At 39.3% G+C, this 21,248-nt stretch overlaps 1 protein-coding gene across 1 annotated transcript in view; it reads right to left on the reverse strand.

Annotated features, from left to right (window-relative positions):
* Positions 1-273: 273 nt before the first annotated feature.
* POLR3B (RNA polymerase III subunit B) overlaps positions 274-21,248 on the reverse strand; it is a 75,173-nt gene continuing 54,198 nt past the window's right edge. The window contains exons 24-28 of the mRNA XM_065679691.1: positions 12,605-12,708; positions 11,582-11,748; positions 10,144-10,257; positions 5,215-5,388; positions 274-839 (exon numbers count right to left, since the gene is read on the reverse strand). Coding sequence (XP_065535763.1) covers positions 710-839; positions 5,215-5,388; positions 10,144-10,257; positions 11,582-11,748; positions 12,605-12,708 — 689 coding nt within the window. The 3' untranslated portion in view covers positions 274-709. The remainder of the gene's footprint in view (positions 840-5,214; positions 5,389-10,143; positions 10,258-11,581; positions 11,749-12,604; positions 12,709-21,248) is intronic.

Raw genomic sequence — 21,248 nt, forward strand, 5'->3', positions numbered from 1 at the left:
TGCTGCATATACAGTCACCTCCCTTGAACTTCATGGAAAATGCATACGTTTAGCTGAAAGCAGGTTGACTATAACACTACCATAGCTTGCACACAAATGCACCTGCATACTGAAATCCCAGTCCAAATGTCCAATTTCAGGTTCTTAAGAAAGTAGTTTCATTTCTCTCAGCCTGACAGTACTTAACAAACTGCTTTAGGAATAGGAAAATGGTTTAGACATTATAAGAAGGCTTTACCATCCTTACACAACCATCAACACGTATTCAGGCAGTATTATTTAAAACATTTATTAGTCTTTCATATCACACTAGTCTGGAAAACATTTTTAACCTCTCTGAATAAGATTTGTGTTTAGCTCAGCTCAAGCCCTAGTCCAGTAAAGCACTTTTCAAAACCAAGCATTGGGCTGTTTGAAGTGATGCAAGTACTTTGCTGGATCATGGCCTTACTCCACAATTCTTTCATGTCCCGCTCATTCAGACTAATCAAGGCTTTCCTAACTGCTCCCAGTGTATTCTACTGACAGAATCTCCCCCGTCACCTTAAAACTAGTCAGGATCTGTCAGAAAGATCCCTTACATTGTCTTGCACCTCCCTTCTACCCACTCAGATTTTAGAGTTACTCCTGTTTACAAAAAAAATCCTTCCGTTATACATGCTGGATTTCAGTTTCTGTAAAGTACTTTCCCCCATTTTTTTCCTCATGTTCATTCATTGTACTTAGCTAGTTTTAGCCTAGGTATGATGTTCATTGACTGCAGTTCTTGGAATAAGAGTTTACAGGCATAAGGTATGCGCAGAGAAGACACATGACATGATGATTTGCAGTAATGGCACCTAGGGAAACAAACAGAAAGAAGGTCAGAGTTGGTACGTAAATGAAGCTCTGCAGAACACAACAGTGAAACAGTGACTGCTATCCACTGGTTTCTTTGTCCACCTGCATTTAAACACTGGGCTCAGCCCTACGAAGAGCCAAGTGCTTGAGACACATTTTAGCCCTTAAGTAAGTAGTAACTAAGTCCTTAAACCATCTGACTGAAGCCAATAGGAGTCTCTTGTTAAACTTATGCTTTTCTTGGAGGAGAATCACAGTGCTCAGTAGCTAACAGGACTGACAGCTGCTTCTTCACCACTCACATAACTGCCAAGGCAAATTCAGCATTGAGTAATGAGGGAAAGGATGTGAACAAAGCCAGCTATTTCTGAGAATGTGGCTAATGGTCCAGTTTCTGTCTCACATACATGCCACAAAAAACAACAGGAAGAAAGAAGGTTCACACTTTGGTTTTTTCCTTATACATAATTTCACCCTATAATGTCTCAAATCGGGTCACATTCCAGAAAAGAGGCATTCTTCATCTTACATCTTTCTGTGTCAACAGCCAAAGCTTTAGTCAAGCCAGGAAACCAGTAAAACTGTTTTAGCACCTATTCTTTGCATGCTTTGGTCAAATAATGATCTTAAAATTTGGGGAAAGGAACTTTTTTGTCATAGAGATATAACCTTGATCATATAAGGAATATATAGGCTGGTCACTCAGCCATCTTTCCATTATCAGGACTCAAATTCAGTGGTGGTGGCAACTGCTTCAATTATTTCATTTCAAACTCTGTGTACACACAAAGGAAACCAAAACATCTTTCCATATAAATATCAGTTTCCAATCTCCTGTATATTCCATCTTTCCATCTTCTGGTTTTAGAGAGTTGAGAATGCCAGGCCTTTGGGAACACAGAGGAACTCAGCACTTTCTCATGATCTGACAAAGGTCTTCTTTTGCATCTGTGTTTCAGATTTATATTTCTGGCATAAAGTCACAAGAGTTTGAAGATCCAATTAAGGAAGAATTAGCAAAATTCCTACATGCTTCTGGTACAGAATGAGGCTGAGAGTCAATACCTACAGTAAAGCCAAAGCTTTGGTCACTCGTTTCTGTTACCAGTGAACTTGATCTAGAGCACGTGGAAGTCATTGGAGACAGGTCCAATAAAGTTGGTTAGTGTTAACAAGGTTCTTGGTTATGAGAGCTGGCATTAGTCTTTCAGTTACTTTTTCAGACTGCTACTTCTCTTTTACAGACATACTTAAAGAGCATGCCAAAGAGCTGGTTATTTTCCAAGAAAATTGTGGTTGCCTTGTCCCCCATATGCTCCATATTTGGACTGTTTACTTTTCTTTTTTCTTTACTTTTTCTTCAAACCAAGAAAGCTTTTAACCAATGATACAGAAGCCTTAATTACATTTCTGCATATCACGATGAGCAATAAAGCTTCACTTAATCCCAGTAATTGCTTTGGATTTGTCTATATATGACTATAGGCAGGACAAAGGTAATAGACTGAACTAGGTGTTCCCCTGCAATAGGCTTCTCCTGTAGACACTGTTGCGTAGGTAAAATGTTAACTAGCATGCCTCTAAAACAGAACAGACCTCAACTGCAGGTTTGTAACTACTCCCCAGCCCAAACCTATAGGGATAGGCATATTTTATGGCAGGTAGAAGCAACCTTAACAGAAGCCATTTTCCAATGATAACATACCAAGCAATTGCCCTATACAGAAGCAGCCTTGCAAGCCCTGGAAGTCTGATGAGGCACAAGTTTTCCGCTATGCGCCTGACTACAGCTACTAGGGACTGAGGAGCAGAGACTGCTCTCTACACCCAGGCTGAAAGCTACACTCTTCTGGGCCTGGTTTGTACTTGGATGGGGATCACCCAGAAAGGTTAAGGTGCAGTAAGCACGAAGCTCTGCCAAACAGAAATCACAAATTTAAGTACTTGAAAGGCCAGTTTGGTACGATAACTGATACTAAACTGGACAGGAAAAGGCAACTTTGCCAAGGCTGAATCTGGACCAGAAACAAAGTTTTTCCTCATGTATATTTGAAAATGCTCAGACTCCAGGGATCAGAAGGACTTCTCAATTTGGCATAAGAAAGAACCAAATTCTGCTCATTGCGTTCAGTGAAGTCCTGCCCCCAAGTACCTGTACAACAGCAACATTGGAAAATTTGCATAAAACTGGTACGACACAGTAAGTTTCTACTGTATTTTTTATGGGGACAAATTCTGTCACTGCCACAACAGTTCCCTTCCCCTGCAAAAGTATCAGCTCAGTCCCCAGCACTGATCTGCTTTTACTATCTTGCAGAAAAACGCACCCAGTCTTTGTCCAGGAGGCAGGGCTCATCTTCCTTAGGACAAGTGCCTTTAATGCCAGTCCCCAAACAGTACGGTTTTAAAAGGTTTCTTGTAGCAATGTCTTGTTAATACCACAATCACTGAAAAGGCCCCTTTGGATGTTTCTCTTTGTGACCTGGTCTCTACTGAGATGCTCATTATAGGGCCACTTGCTTCTGTTACTGGTAGACACAGCATACCATTTAGCAGTAACTACCTTGTACTGATTACTCTCACACATCAGACAGCCTTTCACAGGACCAGATTGTACGAATGTCTGGCTCTGTCTGAGAGTATTTTCTTTCACAGTTCTTTTAAAAAGAGTTACAAAATATGGAGTTTGTAACATCAACAGGACCTTAAAAATAAAATGTAATAGGATTTCTTAAGTTCAAACTCCCAATTTTCTCCAAGGCACCCTCAAGTCCTGTGGTCTCTGAAAATCTTCAAGGACTGCTCTGAAAGCCAAGGTCTTATAAAAAAAATGATGGAGCTACATCTGCATGTGAGCATTTTTAAGGCAGTGGTTGGCTGGCTGACTTACTGCATGCCCTTCCTTTCACACAACTTCCTTCAACTGTTCTTTACATTGCAGGGGTTTTAAGAGCGCTGGATCAGAAAAAGGCCTCACTTGTTACAGACAGTGTAAACACACTCGAATACTCTCAAAAATACTGCACGAAAGCCAGTAGGACAACACCGAACTAAAAATCACCAACCAGAACAGGATGCACAGAGCAGGCCCTAGCTCTCCCCTGGATTTCACGTGTGTTTACCTAGCTCTGTCTGAACTTTTGCTCCAAAAGGAGCAGAAATACTGCTAACTACTGTTAGCAGACAGATGTGATGCTTTCTTTCCAGGCAGAAGCTCAGTGCTTCAGAATAAGGCCTGAGCAAAGGGCAGAAACGGTAGCTGTCACTTTTACACATCTACAAACTGAGAACACACCTTACTTTCCTACTTCATTATATCATGGAAAAATCACTCTCGAAGCACTGAAGTGAATAAAGTCCAATTTCCTGCCTCTTCCAATAGATTGATATTGATCTCCAAGATGCGGCAAGTTTCCAACAATGTTCTTTTGAGGTGTCTAGAAATGAATTTTTCTCCTCTTCCAACTCCCCATCTTCCCCTGACATAAATATTACAGTAACTTGTAACTTGAACTCACACCATTTATTTTTTCCTCCCTTAGTCTTGGTATTCCAGGCCACCTGTTTTCACAGCTTGCAAGAACGCTGTATCTCATAAATTCCTATTGGTCTCACAAGTCTGTTTTTCTGCCTGGCTAAAACAAAACTAAAAGCAAATAATTTCCCTCACACCTCTAAAGAACATAAAAAGAAGTTCCCTATCTTCTAATAATAGTGGTGTATTTCCGACACACTACAGGGCAACTCTAAATCTAGCATCTCAAAATTACTGTGGAGAAAAGATGGTTAGAGCAAAGCTCATAGTATAACACACAGTGAGCTCCATATAGTTTTGACATCCAGTTTTATGCTTCCCCTACCTGGAAAACCATTTTGTTTGCAGACGAACTCAGTATTGGCTTAGGACTCAGAGTAAGACAGCAAGACCATTAGGTAGTATAGAGGTAAGTTTCTTACGGACAAGGCAGCTGGGCAGAAGCTGGCTGAATTTCCAACTAGAGAGCTGCTTGTCTCTCATGCTCCAACATGGCATTGCTGTATTTGTCTGATGCTTCGAAGAGGAGCTTCTTGTTTTCAATCAGACCATTACAAAGAACACTTGCCTGTCACCAATTTTCCAAACACCAGTTTTGAACGTTGACACTGCTTTTGATTAAGGCGTGTGGGACTGTTAACTGGTGTCTGTGAGCACTTTAAAACAGAGAAGGTTTAGCCAAGGGCAAGATTCTGTTACATAGAGGCACATTTACTCTGTACTACTTTGCTTTATGCACCTGCGGTCAAGGGATTTTATGAAAATATGAAACACGTCACATGGACAAAGTGAGGAGGTGACACCATGACGTAAAGAAAACATTACAGTTAGAAACTTACCAGCCAGAGTACCCCAGTAAGCCACACTGTCCACAAACATCCACTTCAAAGGCATCACTTGAAATCATTAGTCTCTCCAATAATAGCATGCTGGCTCCATAACCTATCAAACAATCCCGTTCCATCTCTCCAAGACGTAAACCACCATCACGGGATCGACCTTCAGTGGGTTGCCTTTAAATAAGTGTTGGAGAAAAAATGAATAAGTATTCCAGAACATACCATCTACAACTTTAGGACTGCCTGTCTGCAACTGTAGGAACAGCACAGGAGCACTGTAACAACAGTGCTCTACAAACCAAAACTGCTGATCTCACAAATGTGTTATCCAAGTTACAGCAGTTCATCTTTGCTCCTGCACTAGCAATACGTTGCAGTTCTGTGAGTGGCAACTGCAGAGCCAGGCTCCAGCTCTTTACCTCATAGAACACAGCTGAGTGAGAATAAAAAGAGACTGACCAGTATACCCAAGACTATCTGGACACCAATTTGGTACCCTTTATTTGGCAAAACATCCATTATAGTTTGTAGCCAACTAAACGAAACAATATTCAGCAGTTAATGAATGAATCATTGAGCTGACGTTTCAGCTGAACGACAGCAAAGACTAAATTCTTAAAATTGAACCAGTTTTGAGTTTGGAGCACCTGGGAGATTCTCCAGAAGCATAATACCAAATCAAAGCAGCAAACAAGTAGTACGTAGATTAGTAACTCATTATTGGAAACCTATCTTTTCTTTTTTTTATTAATATCTATGTAGTTTATTTTTTTCATGTCTGACAGTTAATAGATTGATTTTTGTATTGTAGGGATTCCTGGTTTTCCAGCTCCTCAACACAAATCAAACTCTCATTTTCTCGACGAAAGGCTTCCTTTCCTCATGGTGCTAGAGGCAACTTTTAACAAAGCATTTAAGTGCACACTAAAGCTCTTGAGGCAGCAAGGCAAGACACAAAATCTTAATATTATGACCGTTTAAGCCACTTCTTTTTTTCTTTTTGTTGAACACAGTCAAAACTTTTAACCTCTTGTCCGTAATACTGTTAGTTTATACAATATCAGTTCTACTCTCAGGCACTAACACAATGCTGTAGTACTTAGGTTGCAGATATTAGAGTGAACTATGATGCAAAACCAATCTTTAATTCCTGATTGCACTAATATATCGCATGCATTTTATGAAATATTTCCACCTTAGTATATTCCCTGAAACATGACAGCAAAGAGAAGGAATTAAAAAATGATATTGGCAATCATGAGGCTTCGTGCTCAGTGAAACCCCATGTTTATGTGCTGTTTATGATACCTGCACTGAATACCCAGTGATGGATCTGGCCCATAACTTTTGGAGTGTATTTTATGTATATTATTTCAAACAACCAAACATTTTAAGCATCCTAAATACACTAAGTTTTTGCCTATTTATTGCAACTCAAAGAAAATGATTTATAAAAGCCTTCAACATCTAACAATACTTTGTAACAAGTGTAACAAAATTTCCAGACCCAAGTAACTTCTACAGATGCCAGTTGTATTTGTCTTTAGGGGGAGATAGTTTCCCTTACTCCGCCCATACTGGAACCTTAAAACTAATCTGCTTGTAATTCAAATTGTCCTTTTCATTCATATAACCTGCTATTTTTCCCACTGTTGGGAGAATGGATAGAGGTTGTTTACATCCTGATTAAACTCCTAAGGACCCCCCTCCCCAGATGACAGCACCACCACTGTTCAGTCGCTGTTTTAAAGGACTAACCCTGTGGTGAATGCAGTTCTCTTCTGAAGTCCCAAGAGAAAGGTTTTAAATGCATTTGGGGCCTCCAAAGATACAGGCATTTGCTGCAGTGCTAGGAGTGCCCAAGTTCCTTTTACCAGCTGATTTCTGTAATATTAGTTCATGCATAGTCCTACTTCCCAAATTTTTACTGGGCGTTATTCCACAGTATAAAATTACAAAATAGCTTTATAAATACAAGCCTCATCTATAAATGAGTCCAAACAAAGTCCCATTCCAACTAAAGGAGGACAAAACCTCTTGAAAAATGATGGGGTGCCAACTCCAGCCCTTTAGGAGTTGATATACCATGGGTCTTCCAAGAGATACAGGATGAAGATTTCGAAGGCAGCTGAAATCCTATTAAAGAAACCCAGGAAAAGCCCCCAAAACACCCCACCTCTCCCAGTTTGAATCATAAGCTTCTGAGTGTTTCACTCCCACTGTCAAAATGGCCTCATTAAAAAAAAAAAACCCAACAAAACAAACAAAGTCTTTCCTCTCTAAAAAGTAGTTTTCTAAACTACCAAAAACGTACCTTATGCTCCCAAAGTCTATTGGATTTGCCTTCTGGCTTACATGAGTTCGAAAACTCCTCACACCAAAGGTTGCTTAAACTGCTAAAACATTATTTAGAACACATTAGTCTTTCCCCTTTCCTGCTATACACATGTACACTGCAGCTGTTGCCCTGGGCAACTACTTCCACTTTTTATTCTAAATATGACATTTTGAAAACAAAGCAGACTCTTAAAAATAAGACTGGGAATATCACCAAAAAGAGGTATTTTTCATATTAAAAAGTTCTTAAAATTCTTACATGCTAAATAAAACACAGTGATACTTTAAATAAAAAAAAAAATAAGGCCAAATGGTATTCATACTATTTAAATCTACTCTTAGAAAAAAGCATAAACCAATTAACTCCAATGTTTTTAAGCACATTAAGAATTTATTGGCACTAATTCCGCATTTTCTGGGAGAACAGCAGGTTCAGCTTTATGGCCCTGTTCCTTGTTTCACTGGGCAGTCTGGGGAAATAGGTCTACCCCCATGAATAAGAGCAGGCATTGCAGGTCTCAGCAGATCTCACTGTTGTGCCTGTTACAGAAAATCATCTCAAGAAGCAGAGTATTCCCTAGAAAAACACTACCTGAAGGAGGAGGGCATACCATGCTCCCACATAACCAGAGTGCAGAGAGGAGCCCTGACCAGCATCATTGCAGGACACCCTTGCACTTTAATAGGAACCGCCATATCTGATAAGTTCAAACAACATGCAGGTGGCAGCTCTGACAATGTCCATCCAAACAACTATGCGTGGGGCAAAATTATACTGACCTCTTGTAAGGAAAACTAAAAGCAGTTTATCTATTAAAAAGATTTAGCAGGACTGTGTACCTAGGCAACACCTTATGTAGAACTATGTTTTAAATTAATTGTCAACTACTCATGGCAAAATAAACTAGAGTATTGCATTTCATTTAATAATACCAATTCAGAGGGCAACATCTTGGTGCTTTTTGACTGTGCTGACAAAGAGCCCTGCTTTGTCTTGTTTTAATCAAAACAATATCTAGAATCAGTTCCATTCAAGAAACTCGGGTCTTCTGCCTTATTCCAGATGGAACTAGAGCTTTGCTCTATCAATTAAGGCACGTTTGATATAGAGTAAAATGCATTTCAAGACAACAACAGCCAAACTCGATGTTGGAAACTGTTACAGGATTACTTTTAAAAGCAAAAACAATGTTAGAGGCAATCTACTCTCCAGGAAGCGCAATGGATGATAAAACAATAGTGAGTATGAAAGTTGGCAAAGCAGCCTCTCAGCAGAGGCGATGGAAGTAACAAAAGTTTAATTAGTTGAGAAGAAAAAAGAAAATTCCTAAAAGACTAGTCAAGAGGCAGCATGAACTGAACATCCACTAGCTTTCCTGAAAGTCAGATACAGAGCCCTAGCTACATACTATGATGCACCAACTGGAACAAAGAATTCAAAGAAAGTAAGGGGTGGGGGAAATCACACTACCTCATCTTTATATGTAAACACTACCCTGACTTGGGATTCAGGTTTCATTTAAATTCAGTATCTCTAACCAGCTGAGAAGTTGAGGAGACAATACAAAGGCAGATCAAGGGATTTGGGTAAGTTACGATCACCGGTAAACCAACTGGTTTAGCTAAGACAGAGAACTTTCATTTTCATGTGAAGCACCAATCCCATGACTAACATACTGAAGAACAGAAAATGGGGCAGACAGCCCATTATTTGGGAATATCACCTATGTTCATATAGGCAAGCAGGTGTGGTAGAAAATAATGGTTATGCTACCCTTGCTTTTCTTAATGTGGTTGGTGGAAATGTTCAGCCAAGAACTACAAAACCTTTTCATGATTCCTCTCCCAGTTCAACCACTGGTATTGACTTCCATGGAAAGTGTGAGACAACTTCATATCTTTAACTGGTCAAATGAAAATGGAGATTTACTGTTGGCATCTCTGTAAATTGCAATTTATTAGCGCAAAAGTGCTATTCTCCTGCACGGTATTGAATGACAAATGTGGACCAGCACATACAACTCTAAATTCGGTTTTCCAGGTGAATGGAGGCATCTACAAGGCAAAGTGCAGTATACCAGTGATGTACATCATTTTCATGCTTGCTTGCACTACGCTAGGGCCAGGGCATTTGCTTTGCCTTGACAGATGGAGACATGGACCACATCAATATCAACCTGATACCAAAGGACACTGAAATATTAAAAGAAATTAATTTCTTCTACACATACTCGATTTTGTAAAAGTACAAATGTTATAGAAAGAAAAATAATCCTCCTCAAATATGGATATATGAGCAATCTGACAGGAAAGGGCCGCAATGTGAACTGTGATGGCATTTTTACCAACTGTCAATACAAGTCTGAGAAGCAAACTAAGTTTTGGACCACACAGAGCACACCTGGACATTCAGAGCAACTTCCTGCTATAGTCTACTGTGAGAGATTTTAGTCTGTAACAGCACACTAACAGGTAGCATCATTTTGTGTCATGTATCAAAAGGTAAACAAACTTTGTTTTATATCCACCAGTCAACTGGGCACACTTCTGAATGTAAGCAAGAATTTTGTGCTTAGCCTTAGGTAACAATACCTGGTGAGCACCGCTCTGGGTCCTCGAGCTCTTGCATGCATTTTATCCAACACCATGTGCTTTAGTTTCTGGTAATACACAGGGCCAAAATAGATATACGCTTCCAAAGGCTCTCTGAAAGAATAAAAAACAAACCAAAACCAGTACTCATAGTTAGCACATATGAGGAATTTGAAACAATTTGGGAATCATGAGTCCTAGAAAAAATGCATTTGGGATTTCATGGCAACCAGTCTGAACATGCTGCAGTGTTATTCCAAAAGCTGCCTATGAAGAAAAGAATAAAACTTAACTAGACATTTGGAATTTGCAAACTTCCACACTGTTATGAAATCTGCCTTCACATTTCATAACAAATAGATGAAGCATGGGAAATTTGCCTGGAAGAATATCAGTATCCTAAAGCAAAGTTTCTAAATAGGGTACTACAAAGCTGAAGTTTGGGGATGGGGGCATTTTTAGAGTTAGATTATTTTATTCTCCCTAGGAAACAAGACTAGTCAGATTTGTTAAAAGTTACCATGATGTGTTAACAGAAAGTCTTTCAAACACCAGGATACATAAAGTTTATGGAATGTGGAGTAGGTAAGGAAAACAAAATCATGTCTCTGAAAATAAAAAAAGAAACAACATATGGAATAAGTTGGTAAGAAAAGCAATTAAAATAAAAAGTATTAAATCCCTGCCCCCTAACTTACAAAAAAGGCCTAAACTTGTTCCTTGGGAAGAAGGGGACTGGGAGGATAATAAAAATAGCAGGAAGGTAGGATTAAGATACATTTTGGAAGAGCAGGCATGTGAAGCCATATGGCCTTTTCCTGTTCCTAAACTATCTTATATTCTTTGAACTCTGTGTCTCAGAAGCCAGTCTGATCAACACAGCAGGAAGTTTGCAGATTAGAGTATTATGCCAGACTGAATCATTGTGTAATTGAAAGAAGGAGAAAAAAAGAAAAGGAAAAAAGAAAAAGAGCACACACAAAATATTCCCAAGAACAAACACCTGCCTCCAAACCCATATTTTACAGTACTATTAAAGTCAACATGCAAACGCTTATTTGATTCCACGTATGTGTGATTTGCTGCCAACAGAAACCTGAAATTTCTTACAAGCTCTCGGAAAGAAAACCCCGATTTTACCTTTTTTGTCATGCAAGTAGATTGGGAAGTTTCCATATGTACTACAAGGACCATTCACGTTACAGCCACACAAATACCAATAATTCTTAAAATGCAGAACTACAAAATACTTCAAAGGCACAAAAAAGGGAAGAAAAGAAGAAAGTAGCAGACTATACAGCACTTTCCCTCCATCTCACAGAGCTGCCTGCTAATAAGTGAAAGTTCCTGAACTCTGGGACAGAAGATTTTTCAGATGTGTCTCAAAAGCATTTCTCCACTTCCCTGAAACATCTAAATCTATACAGCAGATTCTTACCCAGTGATACCAGATGTTACGTAGTCCTTCCCTAGGTAGTTATAACCATGGCGAATAAGATCCTCACACACATCCTTAACTTTACTGCCTCCAAAAGCTGTTCCATAGTGAAATCTGCCATCGAGGACCCCAGCCTTTCCTGCCAGGAGTTCAATTAACTTTCCTACCTGTGCAAAGAAAAGCAGAATTAATAGCCCGCTCACAAGTACAGGCACACTGCTGGATTGGACACGGAATAAGTTAGCCAGGCAAAGAGTCTGACATGGCAGCCTGGGTTACTGCATGCAATGGGAGGAATGGAAGAAGCACAAGAACAAGGAGCACTCCTGTGTGAAGGGGCAAAACCAGACTCATCGCAGGGTCTGGGAAGTCATTTAAGGTCCAGAGTGAGGTACCTCTATCTTTCCCAGGTGTCCACACATCCAATGTGGCTTTCTGCTTTAGGAGATCAACATGCCGCAGTACAGCAGGGGGAACAGAAAGGAAGAAGCTAATACAGTAAAAAAGATCAGAGGCTGTACAAAGTAATCGACAGAGGTCCCATACAAAGGCCAGACTGTGAGGCAGTGTGACTCTGCAGCACAAGTGCAAGACTCGTATCAGTTCCAGGGAGGTGAGTGTAAGGTAGGAAGTTACACAGGACTAGAAGCATTACTGAAACTCCTCTCCAACTTTTGCTTCACGGTCTGCCCCCACCATCTTAATGGGCATAAGCAACAAAGAAGAGCAAGACATTTTCAAACGGAAAGGGTGCACATGAAGTATTCGGTTGCTTTCTTATCAGTCTGATACAGAACAAAATGTGAATGATGCACAAACAGCCCACATCCCAACTCCTTTTAGAGTAGGATGTTTCAACACATGCAAAACAGAGGGCTGAACACTTGTAGGACAGCAAGCATGTAGCCTGACTGAATAATACGCTCAGTGAAACCATGTTTCAAACTTTGTTTCTTCTGGCTGATCTACTTCACTTTCCCTCTCGGGGGACGCTGTCTCTTTAATTGTAACATAACTACTAACCGTCATACGCGATGGGAAGCCATGAGGGTTCATTATGATATCTGGACAGATTCCTGTATCGCAAAATGGCATGTCTTCCTGAGGAACAATCAGTCCACACACCCCTGCAGAAGAGAAAACATTTCAATTCACAAGCAGTGAACCACCAGCAGGGCTGACGCTCATCACCAGATTTTCTTTAGTGTTTTCCTCCTCCTCTCTTTCTCATGGATCACTTTTTACCCAGATTCATTACCATGACCAGTGCTCACAACCTGCAGGCTAGAAGAGAGCCCTTGTGACAGGACTGGCAAAATTAGCATACCCTTACATAATGCTCCCAGTGATTTGTGAGTTAGCAAATTAGGGGAGAAAGCTTTAGATACAGTTTTCAGATGCAAACTTCTGACCAGTCAGACTGAAACATCTTCGAGAAGACCTTGTTTTTAAAGCTGATGCTATAATCTCCTGCAGCAAAAAAAGAAGAAATTGGGTCTCTTACAGTATTGTCTTTGGACATACAAAATCATTATTAGTTCAAAGTTTGTTCATCATATGTATGTTTGCTAAATACTGTGAATAAAAGCAAATCAAGGCAGGACTTTGACAGGGACTAAGAGGACATAAGTAGGGGAAAATTAAAACAAATAAATCTGCAATTATTTTTTCAGGAAAGCAAAGACTGCTTTTGATGAATCACAAAGTACAATCTACTCCACAGACTGCTTGTATTTTGTCAGTCCATGAACACAAACTGTACCTTTAAAAGTTTTGGAAGCTTTTTTCAGTCTCCATCAGTATTGGATGTAAAACAAACAACACCCCCCCCCCACCCCAAACTCAGAAACTCTAGTAGAGATAAAACAGTAATATGAAAACGTCTTTAAAATATTCTATCACACATCCCCAAGCTCTCTTTCCACCCCTTATGACTGTTTCTATATTTTGCAGATCAAAATATTGCAGCTATAAATGACCAAGAGATCCAGCATTCAAAATCAGGTGCTAAAATGCAGCTGCTTAAGCCCATATTCCTTTGAACCAAAGCTACTGTTTCAGTTGGACAATTTCTTCCAGAAGTCCTTAGAGCTGAAAAAGTCTGCAAGCCATCTGAGATCAGCCTGCTGCAACTGCCAGAGCATGCTTTGGGAACAGTGCTGGAGTGGAGGGGGCTCCTGGAAGACTGAGGGTGCTGCTTACATCCCTAAAATGGCATCTCCCCAACCAGCCAGTTCACAGGGGGATATTGGCGTCTGCTCAGGAGGGAGCTCCTCTTCCACTGTCCAAGCAAGACAGGGATAGGTGTATGGGACAGTAGTTAATAGAATGAGAATGGTAAGTATGGGGGAAGGGAGCAGGGAAGAAAAAGGGATTGGAGTGTCTGGGGCAAGGGGATGTGTGTGTTGTATTTAGTTTTTGAACCTCTTGAAACTAATTTTCTTTGTTCTATTATGATAAATCAGTAACATCCTTCTAACCCCTCCACTCCAAGCTGCAGTCATTAGCTGAAAATGGAAAAGAAGAAAACCAAAACCAAGCCAACTCACTATCTCTTGTGCACACAGCTTTTTTTTTATCTTAAAATTGTATCCATAAATACTTTATTATGTATGTATTATGGCATGTACATTCTGATTTATTCCCATTTACTTCTAAGAAAGCATTCGCTTGCATCTGGACTTCACGGCACCTGTAAGCCAAAAATTAAATCTTAGCTAACTTAAAATTACTTTAGGCTCTGAAAACCTTTTATATGCCAAGCTGGTTCCCATAGCAGACAGCCACTGTGTTGTTTGTTTTGTGTGAAAGTGAATGATAAAAGATCCATGAAATCGACACAGAAAGGCAGAACAGCAGAAAGAACTGAGGGCTCTCCATCATAGCGGCTTCTACCCTCCGCTGACTTGTGTAACAATGGGACCTACACACCCAACTGCAGATCTAACACAGCTGTGCATTTCATTAGATGAAGAGCACTAGTGACACAAGTAAATAATTAACTTATTCTGGTCCGCTGACTGTGGTTATGAGACCAGTCATAGCTGACAGATTTTAATACAAGTTAACACAAAGACAGCATAATGAGCTTAGAAGTTAAAAACAAAATATTTAGACAGAATCCAGCAATGTGAAGCTCACTTGGCCATTTATAAAGTTTCTATTTTACAGTGGGGTGGTGGTGGGGGGGGGGAGGCAGAAAAAAGAAACAAAAAGAGAAAGCTATAAAACCTCAATTCTCAGCTTCTGTATTTTAAGAAGTTGCTGAGTTTATAACAGATCTATAGGATGTCCATGTGTATTTAGAGAACAGGACAGAGAGAAGTTTCTGCCTCCTTTATATTTTAAGAAGGTTCATTCTTTCTCATAAAAAACTGTTAAAAAAGCTGAAAGACACTCTTCAGACAAAGCTACTTATAAAAGCAAGTAATTGCAATTAGTTTTAAAATGAAAACCTGATTTTCTTTTGCAGTCATTTGTCTTCAGAAGCTCTTTAAGAGACTAACGCTTTCAGGTCTGCACTGTAAATTCAGAGTTTCCTACTCTTTTTTATCCCATATCACTGAGCCAGGATTTGCAGCAGGGCAGTAAAAGGCAAACTCAGCAGATCCACATTGCCAAGCAGCTGCAAAAAAGTGATCGAGTGAATTAATCCATATAAGTGGCATTATCACTTGCAACTGGCTAATGAAATAGTGAAGGAGAAAAGAAGAGGCAGGATTTAAGAGAGTCTCAAGTTCTGAATGTTGCCCTGTGCAAGCATGAACTGCGTTTCGCAAATGAGCTGCCCAAGTACTCCCCACACAGTATTCATAAATAGGACGCACTCAAACTAACAGGTAACTTTGCTCTGTGGCGCTTACTACAGGTTATAAATATCTCCTAATTACTATTCATTTAGACATCGCATGAAAATTGATCCCCAGCATTCATACAGGACATACAAAATAATTTGGTTTCACTCACTTCCCCTCACAATTTTACATGCTGAAATTTGGCAATACGATTTAGACTAGATGCTATACTGTATTGGGCCTGAATCTGCTCTCACCTATAGCGCTGGAATTTTCATCTATGACCAGAATCAAACATTAACAATAAGAGTAGACAATACAAGAAACAATTCTACTTTTTTTAATGTGGGCTAACAAGAGGATTGTATGTTTGAGCAAGAAAGCACCAGCAGTTTGCTACATTTATTTCTTTTCAATTGAAAAACAAACTAAATTCTAGAAAAAAAACTTTCGCACATCAATTTCATAGCGTCACCTTAGGGGGAAAAATCAGTGAAAAGGCTAACAAATTCTTTTAAAATATCCCTCCAAAAAATATTTATTAATAAGTGTGGCAGTTTACAGCAAGGATAACACTTTAAATTAGGATAAACTTAAATCCGACACCTACAGTGGCTTAACATGCAAGTATCAAACAGCCATAGGCAGTGTTTTTCAATGCTATTGTATGCCAGCCAATAAATGACAGCCCTCTGACTATGCATGATGGCCCCCATCTTCACGCCCGCTATCCCAACAGCATCTCACCACCCAAGTACCTCCTCAGAGCACAGCAATCCCCTCACCCCTGTACTCTAGTCCTTCGAGACTTTCTAATCAGGAGAAATTCAGGTTTCCAGAATTGGTGTATCTCTTACGTGGTTGCTTTTACGGTTTGCTGACAAACATGAACATACCCAGACTTGTAAAACAGCAATTCAGCAACGAGGGGGAAGGGGGGCGGCAGAGAGGGGGCAGGGACAAAACACGACAGTATGGGAAAGTTTTTCACAGGGCTACGGTAAGATGCCTTCTATACACACACATGCCAAATGAAAAAAAAAAAAATCATCAAATAAGTCAAAACAACCTAATATAGAAAACTAATTACTACCAGCAGGAGGGACATTGGAGAGCAAAGGAGACAAAGTGAATAGAAGCAGCGGTAATACCAATTTCTATCAGCAAGATAAAAAGAAGCGCATTACTAAATGTGCTTGTTTACTTATTCTGATGATACGGTGGTAAAAGAGCTAAAACTAACTTGAAAGGCGTCTATTTTAGATTTACCAGATTTGCCAGACTTTGGAAATACTCTTGAGAAGGAAAACTACATCATGTAATTAGTTGTACTAGTAACACAACTAACTCAGCACTCTATATTATGGGCAAGTGACAAGCAGATTTGCAAACATCCATAAGGCTAAACAAAAATGTACATCTGCTTCCAAACTCTTTAATTACATACTGTGTTGGCTAACTAAGCATAAAACAAGTCCAGAAGAAAAAAAGTGCTGCATCACATAAGCTTTGTTCAATATTGAATCATTCACTGATCTATCATATCACTTGCTACATCCCATTTGACATAAGAGGTAAAGAACAGAATTAAAATTAACAGATAAATAATGCATAAGTAAACTTGATTAGTTTTCTTATTAAAAACATCACTCTAAATGAGAGGAGGTGCTAGAAGACAATACAGTTTGTACACTGCTTTCCCATGAGCTGCTGAATGGTCTGATGTGATAAATTTGCATAGTCTGAAGCACACAAAGAGCTGATTAATTGAAACCCTTACAATGCTTCTGGAAGCAGCTATTGTAAAACAATAACCATAGGAACTTTACAAAATACACATGGCTGAATGAGTCAAGAGCTTAATAAAATGTGTGTTCAGGATACACTATTTGGAAACAGAATTAGAGATTTTTATTCTGTGCCATAAAATGCTAAATCACCCTAATTTCAGAGGTTCAGTTGAGGATTTACTGAAAAGGTCATAAGGTTACCTGTTTGCTGCTCGAGATAAAAAAATGCTGTGATTTTTTTCTTAAGACAGCAAGCTAAGCAGAAGGTTTGTTAAAAATAGAGAAAACAATGGTAGGAGAAGTTTTAATGGCATTCTGACACCTCCGTTTCTCATATTCAGCTTCTGAAGATAAAAATAAGGTAAGAAATTCCTACCTTTCCGGATGCCTAATAATTACTAATCATCCCACATTCCTGCAGTCGATAACAGCAAATTCTTTCTAATGCCACTTGAACCATTTAATTCCTATAAATCCACTGATGTTTTATTAGAGATAAAGTGCTAAGTCTGACTTGTAACACAGGGGAAAAATGACACAAGTAGCCTTTTAAAACTAACATCTTACTTTACATGTTCTGCTATACGTACTGTACAACTGCCCATTTAAAGGAGATAGAGAAGTTGTTCTCAGCTATGAAGTTAGGCAAGCAGAAGGCAGATTCTGAAACTAGAAAGCATTTTTAAAACTAAGCAAGGTCAGACTTCAGTAGATAAATGGCACTGTCATGAAGTTTATGTAGTTGACAATGCCGTGAATGGATTTTGTTTTGACACTAAGGAACATGGTTCATTTAGGAAAACAAAGGCCATCTTTCATGAATTTAAACTTGTTTCCTTGTCTTTAGAGTTGTTTAAGTGCAGATACTTCAGAAAGGTTTAATCCTTTATCTTAGATCTTCAGCTATTAAAAAGCTTCTGTTTGCCAGTTCAAGCAATCTCTTGCTTAAATACAGTTTTTCCACTCCTCAGGAATACTGTTCAGTATTGCTGCTTAGTTCTGTGATCTACAGGACCTTTGTTGGAGGTGTTAATCCTTTTTCACATGAGAGACTGAGAAATGCTCTTTCAGAGAAGTGTTATATTGCTTTTTTTCACATCAAAGGAGCCCAACTTTTTCCTCATTGTGACTTGTAGCAAAGCAAGAGGAAATCTGGAAATATAATAATTTAGTTTGTATGGAACTCAGATGAAACTTCTTTAGCTTAACAATCCTTTAGCCTTCTGTGCTTTGAAAAGTGACTTTGCTTGAAGAGTGCAAGATTAAAAAACCAAAATAATTAAAAAAAAAAGTTTCTTTATCCTTCTGGAAAATATATGATGCAATATAGTTAAAACAAAGTCCTACAGCTCAGGATAAATCCTCCCTGCTAGGTAGATGTTTATGAGACAGAAGAAGCTTAAGGGCTTTGTAGACTAAAGAGACAGTCTCAGTCCCAATGATCTTACTGCAATATCCAGTTTGAAGATGAATACTGAAATAGAGCAAAATATTTGCATTTCAGAACACAACATGATGGCCTCATTCATTTACTCCTTTGTTGTCAGGTCTTGACGGAAAGGCTAGCTTTTTGCTAGAAATGTACTTAAAACACAGACTTGCATGAAAAGAGGGTGTGGTGGACAGGCCAGAAGTGGTGACCCTTACCAATACCATGTTGACATGTGAGAGGACACAAAGACAGCAATTACATAGGCAGTGGCATAGGTCTGTATTATTAGAAGCCTACAAAATCTGCCTACATATTTAATGAAAGGCTCTTCTGTAACAAAAAGCTAAAGCTGGTTTGCGAGACTTAATCTGTTGTATTCCAGACACTTTCCAATTCTCTCACTCCTTTCACTTCTGCCCAAGGAACACGTACAAATCAATCTGGCATAGATGGAAAAACTTAGGAAAAAAATCTGAGAAATGTGGTTTGTGCAGTCTCTTATTTTGCACATATTTAATTAACTTTAAAACTACAATTCTCTGAAATCAAATCTCATCTTCATGCATTCCACCTAGGACACAAAAATGTTTCACAGAGAAGACATAACACAGACAGAAAGGTGCTTTCTCTCCTTCTCACTGAATCAAGGTACTTGTTAGTTTAAGCTTATCGTAGGTTTAAATGCCCCTATGATGTGCTAAGGCTAACATTCACAAATTAAACTTGAAGTGGTAATCGCCTGCATTCAGACAGAGATGAGAGAACAAATTCAGGCTAATTAAAAATTCTCTCAATGGAAAAGGTTAAACTGCTAGTATAATGATTTCACTTTCACAGTTGTCTATATGCCTTTGTTATGACTGATCCTTCCCCGATTTGACGTCAGAGAAGGATGATACCAGCTGTGTTTTTTAACAGCTAGCAAAGAAGATTTTCCCTTTCCTTTTCATGCCTTTTCTCCAGTTCTATCATTGCCTGTAATCTAAGATTAATTTCAGTATCTGTTTTTCTGCTGTACACTGAAGTTGCAAAACAGGGAATACCACTGTTCTTGTCAATAGGGTGGGGTTTTTTTTCATGGTATCTAACACATGCATCTTCACTAAGCATACTTCTCCTTTCTCCCATTTATTATGATATCTGTTCCCACAATGTACTACAAGCCATCAAACTGAGAGGCTTACTACCAGCACGGCCATGTATCCTAGTACAGTGTAATAATTTAGAATATGATCCATCCCACAATCACAAGAGATTACTACAGATTGATGTGCAGGACAGCTAACAAGCACATGCCCACAAACTCTGTAATACAACTGTTGCAATGTTGCCACTCATATCACAGAATCACAGAATGACTTGGGTTAGAAAGGACCTTAAAGCTCACACAGTTCCAACCCCCTGCCACAGGTAGGGACACCTTCCACTAGACCAGGTTGCTCAAAGCCCCGTCCAACCTGGCCTTGAACACTGCCAGGGTTCAGGCAGCCACAACTTCTCTGGGCAACCTGTGCCAGTGCCTCACCACCCTCACAGGAAAGAACTTCCTACTATCTATTCTAAATCTCCCCTCTGTCAGTTTAAAGTCATTCCCCTTTGTCTTGTCACTACATGCCCTTGTAAAATGTCCCTCTCTAGACTTCTTGTGGGTCCCCTTTAGGTACTGGAAGGCTGCTGTAAGGTCTTCCTGGAACCTTCTCTTCTCCAGGCTGAACAACACCAACCCTGTATCTCCAAAACCAAGCTGAAAGGGACATTTGTTATTTTGATATTCTGGCTTGTTATTATTATAGGTCGAAAATAGAAATACCTGGGGGATCAGTCATTATAACCTGATGAAATGAAAGTCATTCTAACCTGATGAAATGAAAGGCACCCTCAAGTTCCCTACAGCATTTAGGTTGTTGTTTTTCATTGCTATGGGATTTCCAAAAGTATTTTATATTTTGGGGGAAAAAAATTACTCTTTATAGCTTTGGGGATATTAAAGAAAATACCACCAGAGTCCAGTAGAGTGCACATTAGTTGTTTCTGCATTTGACCATGAGCATCAGGGTTTGATGAGTAGCAAAAGTACTCATGAGATGTCTGTCCATCAAGGCCTCTAAAATGAGCTTGCTATGGACAGTGAGATGCTTTATCTGCATTTAGTGTTACCGAAGGCCCTCTGTTCTCTGAAGCCATAATGCAGCCTGCCTGATAGAACTCTCCTTTCTTCTGTCATTCTTTCACTTCCACCTTTTCCCCTCTTCTAGTTGTAGATTTGTGGAGGCCCCCTTTTCTTAATTTTTGGACAGGTATGAAAATCAGTTCCATTTAAATCCTGTTCAACTATTACAATAGGTGCATATCAATAGCCCAAGCAAGGAGAAAAATCTTACCTACTTAAATATTTTACGCAAATGCCCATAAATATTTATCATGATTAACCAAGCAGCTTCTTTATTACAATTTGTAGGTTTGGGTTTTTTTTTTCATTCTAGTCAGAAAATGTCCTGCAAAGTAGCAATCATATTGTTATAATAATAACTTGCAGCTAGAACACCACATGCCATCTATGAGGAGAAAGGACTAACTACAAAGCTCAAAATACAGGAAGAAACGGGCTTTGCTCTAAAAGCGGTCATAGGCTTAAAAGTACTGCACATCTT

Source organism: Lathamus discolor, chromosome 1, assembly GCF_037157495.1.
Source record: "Lathamus discolor isolate bLatDis1 chromosome 1, bLatDis1.hap1, whole genome shotgun sequence".
NCBI classification, from domain to species: Eukaryota; Metazoa; Chordata; class Aves; order Psittaciformes; family Psittacidae; genus Lathamus; species Lathamus discolor.